The 14,656-nt window shown below is 40.8% G+C and overlaps 1 protein-coding gene across 3 annotated transcripts in view; it reads left to right on the forward strand.

The window, feature by feature from the left end:
• Nucleotides 1-381: 381 nt before the first annotated feature.
• The window catches only part of FEM1C (fem-1 homolog C), a 34,817-nt gene continuing 20,542 nt past the window's right edge, over nt 382-14,656 (forward strand). For 2 of the 3 annotated variants that reach the window (XR_007505048.1, XM_049794848.1), the window contains exons 1-2: nt 737-896; nt 1,031-1,760. Coding sequence is in view for 2 of the 3 variants with exons in the window: in XM_049794848.1 (XP_049650805.1) it covers nt 1,217-1,760 (544 nt within the window). In the remaining variant the exon portion in view is untranslated. Of the gene's footprint in view, nt 496-736; nt 897-1,030; nt 1,761-14,656 lie in introns of those variants that run through there. The other variant, XM_049794850.1, reaches the window with a different exon arrangement.

A 14,656-nucleotide genomic window follows, 5' to 3' on the forward strand; every position in this document is an offset into this window, starting at 1 on the left:
GTATCAACAAAACGTTATGTGCTAAGCCCGTAGCAAGCCACGTGCGACGACAGAAAGAGCAAATCTGACGCCAAACAGCGACGTCGCTCAGAGCCAGAGCATCCTCTGCGCTGCAAAAATCGGACGTTTCACCCCAAATTTATCAATCGATGAGGCGTACCCCTCCTTTGCCCCGCGGGGCTGCGCTGCCCCCGCACGCGCGGACCTTCGCGCGCCTCCTAGCGCCCAGCTACCGCCCTCGCTGCCGCCTTTGAGCGGCGGCGTAGTCCCGCCCCCAGCCCGTCTGCGAGTGGCTGGCGGGCGCCCGCGCCCTTTTATGATTGGTCCCGGCCGCGCCCAGGAGGCTGTGCCGTGCCCCGGGCGCAGGGCTGGTTTTGGGTGGCGGGGGCCGGCTGTCATGGAGGAGCTGGACGAGGCGCGGGGGACGGCGGCGGCGGCGGGCGCTTCCCTGTGAGGCCGGCTGCGGCGGGCGGGGGCCGATAGCGTCCCGTGAAGGTAACTCGCAGCCCGGTGGTCCTTTGTGGCCGGCTTCGGGCGGGCGGGGAGGCCGGGGCGGGCTGTGAGGCAGCCGGCAGCGGGTTTGGGGCCCTGAGGGGAGGGAGGGGGGGAGGGTGGGGGAGGGGGCTCGCTTTGAGGAGGGGCGGCGGGCCTCTGGGCGGACTGAGGGTGGTCGTGAGGGAAAAGGCAGGCTCGGGCTCTTCCTGCCGCCCGAGACTCGGCCAGAGTGCGTCGCCTTCCCCGCCTGCCTTGCCGCCGTGGAGTGCGTGTCTGCGGGGCTCCTTGGGGGAGCGGGCGGCTCTTCCCCGAGGCTACGCCTCGGAACAGGTCGGGGGTACGGTTCGTAACGCTGGGAGGGAGAAAAGGATTTTTCTGCGGCTGGTGTGGATAACACGCTGGTAGGATCAACCCCTTCCCCCCCCCCCCCCCCCCCCCCCCCAACAGCTTTCCTCAGGGGCCACCTTGTAGCCCGGGAAGGTCCAGGCAGCTGGACGTCGGGAGGTGAAAACATCCAGAACTCTTTCTCTTGCAGACTTACAGCAAGCACAGCTTGTGCTTTGTCAGGACTCCGCTCAGAGTCTCCATGTTGTCCCATCTAGATGAAACTGACCTGAGAAGAAGCTGGGGACATTCTGTTTGGGCTGTGTGTTTCCAGTAAGCTTTTGACTCTGAAAGAGGCAGGTGTGTATCCTTCAAGAAGCAGAGAGGTGCAGACTAAATGGATCTAAAGACAGCAGTGTTCAATGCAGCTCGTGATGGCAAGCTGCGGCTCCTTTCCAAGTTACTGGCAAGCAAAACAAGAGAAGAGGTAGCCCTACTCGTGTCGGAGAAAACCAATGGTGCCACGCCACTTCTGATGGCAGCCCGTTATGGTCACCTTGACATGGTGGAATACTTGTTGGACCATTGCTCTGCGTCGATAGAAGTTGGTGGTTCGGTGAATTTTGATGGTGAGACCATTGAGGGGGCTCCACCATTATGGGCAGCATCAGCGGCTGGCCACTTAAAGGTGGTTCAGTGTCTGTTAGATCATGGTGCCTCTGTCAACAATACAACTCTGACAAATTCAACACCGCTTAGAGCTGCCTGTTTTGATGGTCACCTGGAAATAGTAAAATACCTTGTGGAGCACAAAGCAGACCTGGAAGTATCGAACCGTCATGGGCATACGTGCTTGATGATCTCATGTTACAAAGGCCACAAAGAAATTGCTCAGTATTTACTTGAAAAAGGAGCTGATGTTAACAGAAAAAGTGTTAAAGGTAAGCCATTTTTTTCACTTTCCTTCTGGTAAATAGGGGTAAATTTACTCATTTACCTGTCTTTTGTATCCAAAAATACTTTTAGTCTCATCAAGTGGATGAGTAAGAGATAAAGTGTATTTAGCTATGTTTTTATTGGTTTTTTTTTTTCCAACGTTCTTCTTTGTTAACATGGGTTGTATAATTTCATTCTAAAGTGATGCATTTTAATCTTAAACCTCTAATGCTTAAAAAGACTTAGTCATATCAAATATCATATTTATGCATGTGCAAAAAGCTAATAAACTTGCTGAGAATGCCTCTTTGTAGTAGGTTGGTGTAGCAACGTATTCAAATATATAAGTGTATATTCTTGTCTTACTGTTTCTTAACAAACCAAATATGTTATACATAAAACTGACCTGTGCTCATAAGGCTAGTAGAAGGAAAGATATATAAAGGAGAAGAATTGTTTTCTACATTGGAAAGTAATAACTACTTTGCTCTTCACCCGCCTCTCACTCCAAATTATTGAATAATTTTGGACCTTTTTTCAGTGTTAGTAAACAAAAACTTATATTAGGATTAAAAGATTGAAGCTGCAGGTGACTGTGATTCCAACAGAAGGACTTCCAGTGGTGCACAGATCACAAAGGACATCTTTTTGCCCCTGTTTACAGTTACCCTGGTGTTATCATTCAAAGCAAAGATTTATGTTGCTTTTGCTGTGATCATAATTATGTGGACCTCTTGGTTTAACCACTGGGTTCTTTATTACATCTCAAACTTGTATGTGGGTGTGATATTTGCCTGAAAAGCATACCAATTATTGCAGGTTACAGTTAATTTTTAGCTCACTGAGCTAGGATTGTGTTTCAGCAGCTTATTTTTAATACATATATTACTAATCTGCTAATAAACCTTTTTGTAGCATAATACTTCCACTGCCTGTTTCAGGCGAATTACATTTGTAACAGTATACTATACCTTACAGTTATTTCTGTTGAAGTATACCTTGTATGTAGATTATTGTGTGACACTGGTAAATGCCAAATATGAGAGTAATCTTTGGAAAAACTCTTCAGTTAAATATGCCTTTTTTCAGGAAATCATGCAGATATGTGGGTTTAATGTAGAGAAAGCTAAACTACAGATTTGTCATAGAGGTGGGCAGAGCAAAATAAATCTTCCTTTGTAAGGATTTAAGGTTGCTTATGAATCATCATGGACTTGTGATAGGATAAAAATGTCATTTTTCTAGACGGGATTCTTGGAATAACAAGCTAAATATAAAGTGTGTATTGTTTTTTAGTTTTAAACCTAGCCCTTTATATGATAGGTGTGAACAGAGCAGCGCTGTTAAATATCTGATATAACAGGGGAAAAGATACACTCTGTGGCTCTTTTCCCCCCTCATTTTATGTTGGTGAAATAGGCTTTACTTTACTGGTCGTAATTGATCACTTTACTAGTCCATTAGTGTTTTTTGTCTTTGTTTAAATGACTGAGCGGCAGCCATGGACTCCTGAGGATTTTCTCAGTGCTCTCAGTTTCTCTATTATCTTAATTCCTTCCTCTCTCTGTTTCCTTTAGTTTCTGTATGACTTGCAGCTAGGCACATGGGCAAGGGTTCTTAAGGTATAACTGATTCTTATTTAAATTAAACTTTTAAAAAAGTTGGATTGGATATGTTTTAGCTCATTAAAATTAATTTTGTGCATTGAACTGCCATATGTACAAATGGATGTATGTAATGGATATCTATTGGTCAAGTATGTGGAATATGGTTTTGTACGTGGAAATCCCCTCAGATATGATGTGAGCATACTTTTTCTTTTTAGCATCTTACAGCAGCCTGATCTCTGAAGTTACTTAATAAGCTCTGGTGAGGTAAAGGAAGAGAGAAAGAAAGTACTATAAACCCTGAAAGTGAAAGTCAGCTGTGGAAAGGCAGTAGAACTGAGCAAAACTGGTAGCCTGAAGTATTGCAACAGTACAGGTGCTGCAGTGGCTGAGGTTCAACAACTAACCTTCTCAACTTTGTTTTCAAGAATGCTTAGTACCTATTAATTTCAAAATTAGTATTTCCAAGAGGATTCATTCTACACTGTCATGTTCCACCTCCGAGCCTCTGTGTATTATTTTCAATTTCTACTCCTCCCTGCTGTGTACTGAACAGTTGACAGCGTGCCTGCGCTTGTAGTAGGGAGATACAGAAAACCTGAGTGCCCTGCTCTTGAGTAGTAGAAGTTGTTGCTATCCTTGTATCTGAATTCCTTTTAGATAGGCCCCTTCCTGGGCCATGTATGGAGAAGCCTGCTGTTCTGTGAAAGATGTAAAAGCTTTAGCTACTATAAATTTTGCTGCATCTAAAGTTACAACTCTCCTTATAAGAAAAAACTATGTAACTTCAGTAGAGGTGCTGTTGTGTGAGATTACTATAGTTTCTTTTCCAGATACTATTCTTAAAAATGGTGTGGGGGACGGGGAGGGAGGGAGCAAAGTTACTTGAGCTATTCCCTGTGTTTTTCCACTGGATTTGCATATTGTAAGGCAGAACTTTATTCACATTTTAAAACCCAGGAACCTCTAGCGCTAAGAAAGATATGAAAATGTTTAGAAGTGTTGGCAGTTCCACAGAAAAATCCAAATACTTGGAGATGAGAAAATAGCTGAGTTCACAGGTATCTAAAAGTCTGGGTGATAACTGAGGCAGAATATAAAAGAGCAGGTGAAAACATGTGATGAAATCCTGCTTCTAAAATACAGGTGGAATCCCGCAACTGTGTTTTGGACTCTGGAAATTCAGAATAGAGGTTCTTGACAGACAGTTGTGGAAGTACAAAAGTACAACTAGGAAATGATTAAGATTTTCATAAAGACTTCAGAGTCTGAGTCAGACAAGATGCTACACCGAGGTAGACTGTAGGTCTGGCACTGTCTTACAGGAGATGGTGGTAAAGAAGGAGGTAACAAGATGTTTGGGGTAGGTAAGTGCTGTACTGGGAAAAATGGCCAATGGTTCTGAATTTAAAGTGCACTGTATAGCTTAAGTTACACTGGTAGATAATAATATCTCAAATGGCAAGTTGTTGTTTTTTTGGTTGGGTTTTTTTTCTTTTTCTTCAAAACAACCTCCACTCATATATCTTAAAGCTTTTATGCTTCTCTTAAAAGGAGGAATGGTGTGGATAATGATAAAGTAGCAGAAACCTGAATTTTTTCAGGAGGAGGTAGAACCCTAGAGCTGAAACTCAGGTGAAGCACAGACCTACCTTTGTGCTGGATGACGAGGATGTTCTGTGTTTGCTGCATGCAGTTTTCTTTTCTACTGCATTGCAAAGCCTGCCAGTGATCTGTTAGAGTGGTGTTCCCTTACTGTGTTCAGACTAGAGGTCTGGATTCTTAAATACGGTGTTTCACTGATGTGTTTCTGTGCACAGTGTTTGTTTGGCTGCTGTGTATAGAGAGGGAAATGCTTACTCTTGTAATTCAAGTGGTATTAGTCTTTGGGCCTTCAAATTGCAGATTTGAGCCCTCTTGGGGATATACCTGGGGCTGTGTTTGTTGGATTTTATATTTTAAATAAAACATTTCATATAATTGCCCCAATAAAAGTATTTTGCATGCAGACCATCTTAAAAGGGATCTTGCACTTCTGTTGTAACTCCAGACAGAACACTTAGATCCTGCATTTTGAAAATTTGCAGTGCACATTTTGTTAATTTGTGTTATGATTTATCCTCCTCCACCAGCCTTGCTGCAATAATAGATTCATTCCCTTCCTTTCTGCAATTATATAAGTTAAATTATAGATAAAATACGTGCTGATAGTCAGGATGGTCTCAGTGTAATGGTGTGGGGCATAAGGACTCTTTTCAAAAATACCTGCTTGAAAGGCGGATGTTTTTTTCTGAACACGCCATGTAAGTCTTTCTGTTGCTCAGCTGCTTGGTACGTCATCTCTTTCTCTTCAAGGTGATATTCTTGGTTTTTACTAGTGGTCTTCACTAACTCTGTCCCTCTTCTGTAGTTAGCAGACTTGTTTGCTAGTCAAAAGACCGATTTTTTTCTCCTTCTAAGTGTTAGAAAATTTCGTAAGAACTGCTGGCCTAGGCATTGCTTTAGGTGTCTCTTGAGACCTGCACAGGAATGTTTGGTCGCAAGCCCTGATTTGTTGTTTATGATTCTCCATGCTACTGTAGCAGTTGAAAGGACTCGGGTATTTTGAAAATACAGAATAAAGCTATGATTCAAAATCTTGTTGTTCTTAAATTCCACTGGCACATTATTTGATTAGAATAGCTTTGTAAAATAATATGGAGGACAAGGCTTGTTGACTTTGCTTCCTCATTTTGGAAAGTGTAGAAGCATACAGTCTCTGTGGGTACAGTATCAAGGTTATACATATAGTAGTACTATATCAAGGGCTAGTGCTATTTCAGTATTGTCATTTATGTGGACTACTGGAAAGTGTAACATTCAAACCTGCTGGTAAGGGAAAAAAAGTCTTTTTACAGACTTAGCAGACCCAGAAATAGTGGGATTAGAGAGATTCATGCTATTTGCTCTATGATCAGTGTGGTTTAGTATGAGTTAAAAATAATTAATTTTCTCTTGCAGTAAACATCAAGGAGTCTGACAGGTTTGTTCTCTTCTGAGGTTTTTTGTCTTGTCTGCTTGCCAAGATTCATTTGGGGAGGGGGCAGAGAAGGGGGAAAAAAAACCAAAACAAAGCTCCCCCCCTCCTTTTTTTTCCCCCTTTCTTTTTCCCCACCTGTGAAAAAAACCTTGCTCTAAAAGTGTTCTGTGTCCTTTTGTTTGTTTGTGTTTTCCTTTTTTGGTCGGTATTAACATGGCACAGCACACTGCATTTTGTAGATATTTTGTGTGTGACGCTATGTAGAAACTGAACTTCAGTGGGAATGTCTGTAAATAAAATAAGGAAGATACAGTTTAAAGGAATAAATTCTTGAATTTCAACTAAATGAGTTTCTGTTGAAATTTAATTATTATCAGCATGCTTTGTATTGGTAATCTTGATAATACAAGTTCTTGTGAAGTGCTTTGGTGAGCAAGAGAGCACTTATTCTGTTAGCTTATGGAAACTAGATTAAAATAATTTGTTGAGATTAGCAGTTCTTTGCAATTTTTACTTAATTTCTTCTTAAATGGAAGACATACCTGTAGTTTTTCTTTGTCATACCTAGTAAGGATAGGGATGTATAACAGTTTTCTTGTGCACTGCCCATGTTTGTATGTATGTAGCAATAGTTTTTTTTTAAAAAAATCAGTAGAACTCTTGGAAGATTTCATTACTTCAAGTGTTCTGTTAGAAAAAAATCCATGTTACATGAACAACTTCTCTTTATAAAAGTGATGATTTCATCTGTAAGGCTGCAAAAATACATACTTGTTAATTTTACATACTGATCAGTCATTTAAATTAAATCCTTGTATTGTGTTTAAAGATCTTGGATATGAAATCAGATTGATACTAAATTTTAATGTAAGTTTCACTACCCAGAAATTTGATCAAGCATTTTGTATTAGGATGTGGATGTACTTAATTGGTTGTAAGTCAAGTCAAGTCACTTTCTGTGTCATTGCTTCATTTTCTTTCATTCCCATGTCAAGAGCTACCAGTCTATTTTGGGAATTATTTGGTTCTGACATAGAAGACATAGAAAGACATGGCCTCATTATGAATTTGAACACCACCACCCCCTCCCCACCCCACCTCCCACTCCCAAGCTTTTGGTAACACTGGATAGTTAGAGAATTAGTTCTGTGATATGTGAAGTGTTTGTGTAATGTTCATACCACTTTTAAAGGAGGACTGTAACAAAAGAATAAACCATGAAGCTATGTTGTCAACTGACCATACCTTTTTCCTTAATTTGTTTTTGCAAGATTTGGAAGGACTAGAGGTGGGGTTATTCCATTTCTTTGTTGCTGTTTTTAATTAAAGGAAGTTATTAGGTAATGTGAATACTAAAGTTTTATAGAGATAGAAATGTTTTGTAAGCAGTATTAGCAATACAGTATAGTGGCACTCACTTTCTAGTGGAGAAGTATTGTGACTACCAAAACATTTCCAGTCCAATTTTCTTTCTGGGCAAGAACGATGAGCCTTTCATGTTGTTGTAATATTAGCTATCTTCTATATGTAATTAAATTCCTGCAGATAATTTTGGAATTAAAAATTGATTAAGAAAATTTAATAAAACCCGTTTTGAAATAATCAGTCACACCTTTAAAAGAATACTTTAATTTGACCAACATCTTCACATGTGTCCCTTGGAAAACTGCTTATTGAAGAGAATGACTTTCAAATTACTTTTACTTATTTTCAGCCTTTTTCCTTTTCAATACAGCAGTAGATATAATGTTGATTTTTAGTTTGTTACTGAATAAATAATGTTAAAAAAAAATCAATTAATTTCTGAACTGTGTTCAGCCACTGTTCATTCCTTTCATTATAGACAATACAGTGTTTTTGAAATGGACAGAATTCACAAAATAATGGTTGATTTGCCACACTTATTGAACTGTTCAGTTCCTGTCTGTCCTTGTTTTGGCTGGGATAGAGTTAATTTTCTTTCTAGTAGCTGGTATAGTGTTGTATCTTGGATTCAGTATGAGAAGAATGTTGATAACACACTGATGTTTTCAGTTGTTACTAAGTAGTGTTTATATTAAGTCAAGGATTTTTCAGCTTCTGATGCCCAGCCAGCAAGAAGGCTGGAGGGGCACAAGAAGTTGGGAGGGGACACAGCCAGGGCAGCTGACCCAAACTGGCCAAAGAAATATTCCATACCATGTGATGTCATGCCTAGTATATGAACTGGCTGGAGTTGGCTGGGGGTGGGGTGCGGATTGCTGGGGAACTAACCTGCCATCAGTCAGTGGGTGGTGAGCAATTGCATTGTGCACCACTGGTTTTGCATATTCTAATTATTATTGTTATTCCTTTCTATCCTGTTAAACTGTCTTTATCTCAACCCACAAGTTTTACTTTTTTTCCTATTCTCTCCCCCATCCCACTGGGTGGGGGAAGTGAGCGAGCAGCTGTGTGGTGCTTAGTTGCCAGCTAGGCTTGAACCACCACACTGATATGTGGAACATGGACTTTGAATTAGATATTAAGGCCACTCCATGTTCTCTTTTCAAGTTCCTCCTGGAATATAACATTTGATACTTGCTAGGGGTAGATGGCTGGTAATCTTGTTATTCCTTACAGTTGAGGTTTATGGTTTAAGTTGACAGCTCTCAGCTGTCTATCTACCCTGCCCACTTACAGTCTATTCAAACTTGTTTTTCTAAAAATGTATCCTTCCCAGTGCTGTACCTGTACCATCCAGTTGAACTTAAGTGAGGTGCAGCCACTAAAAATTAGTGATGGCCTTCCTTTATTGGTTTATACGTGGCTTAAAATAACTGTGGTTATTTTAACTCTAAGGGCTGCTACAATATAAGTAGCTAAAAAATTACAGTACTTCTGATATGTTGTCAGTAACAGCTGTTTAAGCTTAAATCAGTAATTGTAATATGAATTTAAAAAATGTTTGTTTGTTTTTTTTTTAAATTAAGGACACCCAGTTGGACAGAGTAGTGAAGTTCCTTGGAGTCAAGCATATTTTGACATGGTCTGCATAGCTCCATTGTAAATTAATGACATACAAACTGTTGAATTGGACCTGAGTTTACCCAGACAATGGCCAAGCTTAATGTATGTGGATTTTTTTAGTATTAATGTGTCATAGCATACATGCGTGGCAATTGATAAAAGAGTGTCAAGAGCAGCATTATAAGGTGATGGATCTACAATGTGTAATATGAATAGTTGCCGTTGATCCTATTGTTAAAGCCAGCTAAATGTACGTTTATAGTTGTGAAGCAATAGTAACAACTTTGGTATTACTAATACCTTTTTTTTATTTGCCTTTAATATCCTTCTCTGTTACTACTTTTTAAATACCTTAAAAATATTGACTTGAAGGTAGGAAATAGGTGCCAATTCCAGTGTTTCATGCTGTGAGGGACAGCATGTGGACTTGAATACACCCTGAAATGGCTGTATTAACTGGTGGCTCAGCCAACACCCAGATGTATCTGGTTTTGCCTTCATCACTGGGTGCAGAAGTGCTGGTGGTCTGAGGAACCAGCCAGTCGTTAGTTCTGGATTGACTGCAGTAGTTGCATTTTAACTAGACTTTCTCCAGTATAGCAAGAAGACTTAAAATGTATGTGCGTTGGTGAGCTTGTGTATTTTTCTGCTTTTGACACCATCCCGTCTTAGGAATTTAAAGGTCTCTTGCTCCTCAATATTTAGATATCGACAGTTTTCTGGTCTGTGATGTGTGATGAGCACAAAGGGAATTATAATTGATAAACTATGCATGCCAGATTTGCCAAACTTTTAATCCACCTAAATTTGGTTAAATCTGTGTTCCTGCGATTGGAAATTTTGTTGGTCTTGGTAGAGACTATAGTGTGGCCAGACCTATAGCAGACTTAAGGCTCTCTATTAGTGATAAATATTGCCCAAGGTATTAAAGATTGAAAATCACTTGCCATTGTATGAACTAGATTTGGCTTTGTGAATCTTGATCTAACAGATAATTTCAGGTGCCACTTTGTGTTGGGGTGTCTTCCTCAGCTTACTTGTTAGTAATGATAGTGAAATCACTGGCTGCTATTTGGAAATGTTTTGGGAAAGGAATATTTTGCAAGTTCACGGTCTGTCAATAAAACAATCTGTTACTTTTTGTGTTTTGGTTTTTTTTTTAATGTTTGGAACTTGCACTTTAAATACTCTTTGGGGGGGGACAAAATATGTTCATAGCTCTAATTGCAAAAACCTGTTAAACTTGAGTCATAAGCTTTTGAAAATAACTTTTTACACATCTTTTGTATGAATTTGATTAGTGTGTCAGCTAAATTTTGGTATCTGCTGAGCCTGGATTGAGACTTACTTTGTCCTGAATAAGCGCCATTCCTCCTTACTGCTGTTCTGGTTGCTGGAATTGAGAGCAACAAAGAGGCCTTTGAAATATGCTGTCAGTTCATCTTAAGTTGGTCCACAAACTAGTTTGAGGAAGAAGCAGCAGGCCAATTTACATGTAAAGTTTTGCGAAGCGAAAGATTAGAAGACAAAGAGTGAGGAGGGGATGACTGGGATACTAGTGGGGAAACCAAGGCAAAATGTCCAGTGCCCATTTGAAAATCTTTATCTAAACAGGCTATGAGTCTCAACATACTACTTCCTCTGCATACCAAAACTAGCAAAAGCATTTGGTGAACATTTTCTTGTCTTGCTGGCTTGCCAACAGAAGATAAAAAGAAGTTACTACTTGATAATCTGCTGATGCAAAACACAGAATAGAGGTCTACACTGTGGATCTGAGGTATCTGGTGCTTCTGGTGACAAGCGGGTATTGACATTAGAGGACAGTCATTACAGTTTCACCAGGTATTTCTGAATTTTGCTTTTATGTTTTTTCTTCAACTTTATATCCTCTTACTGTGTCTTGTTAGAAAGAAGGTGTGCTATGAAGTCACATATGTAAAAGCTAGAAGATGTCAGAATTATTTGTATAGACCTACATTAGGTTCTTATAATTGAAATGAAAATGGAGCAAATTTTCTATTTCTGAAGTGTATTTAGTAAGTACGAATCTTTTTTCCTTACATACATACACATGGACTAACTTAAAATGTTTTGCTTTTGAATTTATTGTATTTTAGACAGTATAAACTGTATTCTTGGCAGAAAGACTGTATTACTGGAAAGGCTTTACCTCCATTTTAGTTTTATTTCTATACAGTGTTCAGCTTTTAAGACAGATCTCAGGCATGTTTTTGATTTGAGTTTCATTAGCTAAATACTCTAGTAAGAGTGAACTGCACATTCTAGAGATCAGATACCGGAAAAAAAATTAAAGTGTATGAAGATAAATACAAGCCTTTTAGATCAGTAGACTATACAAATACACAACTCAAACATGAGCTGAAGATTTCAAGACTACTGCTTTGTTTCCTAATGCACCATAGTCTTGTTAGGGACTACAAATACAACAGCAAAGTGCACTGTGAATTGCTGTCCTGTTGGCATTAAAAAAAAAGCCTACCAAAAAATACAAATAAGGAAGTTTCAGGAAACTTCAAAGCCAAATCTTATGACCAAATGGGCAGAGAACCCTTAGAAAAGAAGGTCTTGTTTGTGAATGTGGAAACTTGCTGAAAAAGTAACAGAAACTGATGATAGGCAGTTAACTGGAATTTGCAGAGCTAATGATCTAAGAAATCTTTGGGGGGGGGGGATTTTTACATGAGTTTTCTATTAATAATTTACATATTAATTTAGTGGGAGGCTGAAAAGTTACTGTGCCTGAACCTGTAGTATGTATAATATATTATAAAGAACAAGGTAGACTTAAGTTATATAATTTTAAAAGCAGTCGTTTTCCTCTTCCTCCAGTGAAGTGCTCATATTTGAAGTTAAGCAAAATTTTCATCTAGTTGAAGCCTAATAGTTAACTGTTTAACTGTGGTGTCCAATGCTTACTTTCTAATTTTCTGTGAAGAGGGTTTTCAAATAGGTGGCACTAGTGCTTACTAGAAATTTCCCCACATGGTGTTAGAATTGGAGTGCCTTTAAATAAAGGCTGTGCAATGTCATGCTAATGAGAAATAACCTGCAGGCAAATTATAAGACTTACAAGATAGATGGCTGTGTGTTGTGTGTTGAAGGCATTTTTTTCTTCTTGGGTTTGGGAATCCTAACCAGAGAAGCAGAGGGATTAATGTGGGATTTAAGGATAAAGACCTAAGAAAGCATTAAGAATAGTTTGTGTGGGCATATACATGTGCTTGACAAAATATCCAGCTCCTTCAGAATATACTGGCAGTCTCAAAGGCCCCAGCTGAGATGAAGGGCCTGTTGTGATGGATTGTATTTTCCGTTGTGTACGATTACTGCTCCAAAATATGTAAATCAAAAGGGTTGACAGGTGGAGAGAGGAAGAGGTACAGTCTAGAGGCAAACAAAGCCCATGCTGAATTAGCCCAACTTTAATTTTCATATACATCTCATTTTTTAATCGTAGCTGGAGATGGAGAAGAAGGGAAATTTGACAAGGGAAGAAGGGAATGTGAAGTGAAACAACATTGAGATAGCAAGCTTAAGTTTCTGTTTCATACTTGAAAGCAGATACAAAATCCCTTATAGAATAGGCTATTTCAGTTGGAAGGGACCTACAATGATCACCTAGTCCAACTACCTGACCACTTCAGGGCTGACCAAAAGTTAAAGCATGTTATTGAAGGCGTTGTCCAACTGCCTCTTAAACACTGACAGGCTTGGGGCATCGACCACCTCTCTAGGAAGCCTCTTCCAGTGTTTGAGTACCCTCTTAGTAAGGAAATACTTCCTAATGTCCAGTCTGAACCTCCCCTGGCACAGCTTTGAGCCATTCCCAGGCGTCCTGTCACTGGATCCCAGGGAGAAGAGCTCAGCACCGCCCTCTCCACTTTCCCTCCTTGGGAAGCAGTAGAGAGCAATGGGGTCGCCCCTCAGCCTCCTTTTCTCCAAACTAGACAAACCCAAAGTCCTCAGCCGCTCCCCACAGGACATGCCTTCCAGTCCTTTCACCAGTTTTGCTGCCCTCCTCTGGATGCATTCAAGGACCTTCACATCCTTCTTAAATTGCAGGGCCCCAAACTGCACGCAGTATTCAAGGTGAGGCCGCACCAATGCTAAATAAAGCAGGATAATCCCCTCTTTTGCCCAGCTGGTTATCCTGTGTTTGATGTACCCCGGGACGTGGTTTGCCCTCTTGGCTGCCAGGGCACACTGCTGGCTGGTGCTGAGCCTGCTGTCAACCAGCACCCCAGATCCCTTTCTGCAGGGCTGCTCCACAGCCACTCCTCTCCCAAGTTATACTTGTGCCCGGCATTACTCCATCCCAGGTGCAGAATCTGGCTTTTGTTCTTGTTAAATTTCATGCCAATGATGATTGTCCAATGCTCCAGTCTATCGAGATCCCTCTGCAAGGCCTCTTGTCCCTTGAGAGAGTCAACAGCACCTCCCAGTTTATCATCAGCAAACTTGCTGATGGTGCATTTAACTGCTGCATCCAGGTCATTGACAAATGTATTGGACAGAACCGGCCCTAGAATTGAGCCCTGAGGAGCACTGCTGGTGACCAGTCACCAGCCAGATGTAGCCCCACTCATGGCAACCCTTTGAGCTCTGCCCTCCAGCCCGTTCTTCACCCAGCACAGCAGGTACCTGCTTATCCCACACATGGAGAGCTTGTCCAGAAGGATGCTGTGAGGGACAGCATCAAAAGCCATACTAAAATCCAGAAAAACTACATCCACCGCTTTCCCTTCATCCACTGGGTGGGTGACCTTATTGTAGAAAGATATCAGATTAGTTATACAGGACTTCCCCTTTGTGAACCCATGTTGACTGTGCCTGATGATTGCATTGTTCTTTAAATGCCGTTCAGTAGTATCCAGTGTGATCTTCTCCATAATTTTTTCCAGGTACTGGGGTTAGACTACCAGGTCTGCAGTTTCCTGTGTCATCCCTCATGCCCTTCTTATAAACTGGACTAACACTGGCTACCTTCCAGTCAGCAGGGGCCTCCCCAGACTCCCAAGACCTTGGTAGATGATAGAGGGGGATCCTGCTGTAACATCTGCTAGCTCCTTCAGTACCCTGGGATGAATCCCATTGGGTTCCATGGACTTTCAGCTGATACAGATGGTCCCTTCCAATTTCAGTGTCCATGAATGGAAAGTCATTGCTCCTGTAGTCATGGTCTTTCTACTCTGGGGATCAGTCAGCCCCAGGTATCCATATTATAAAAGACTGAGGCAAAAAAAGCATTGAATGCCTTCTCTTT

Source organism: Accipiter gentilis, chromosome Z, assembly GCF_929443795.1.
Source record: "Accipiter gentilis chromosome Z, bAccGen1.1, whole genome shotgun sequence".
NCBI classification, from domain to species: Eukaryota; Metazoa; Chordata; class Aves; order Accipitriformes; family Accipitridae; genus Astur; species Astur gentilis.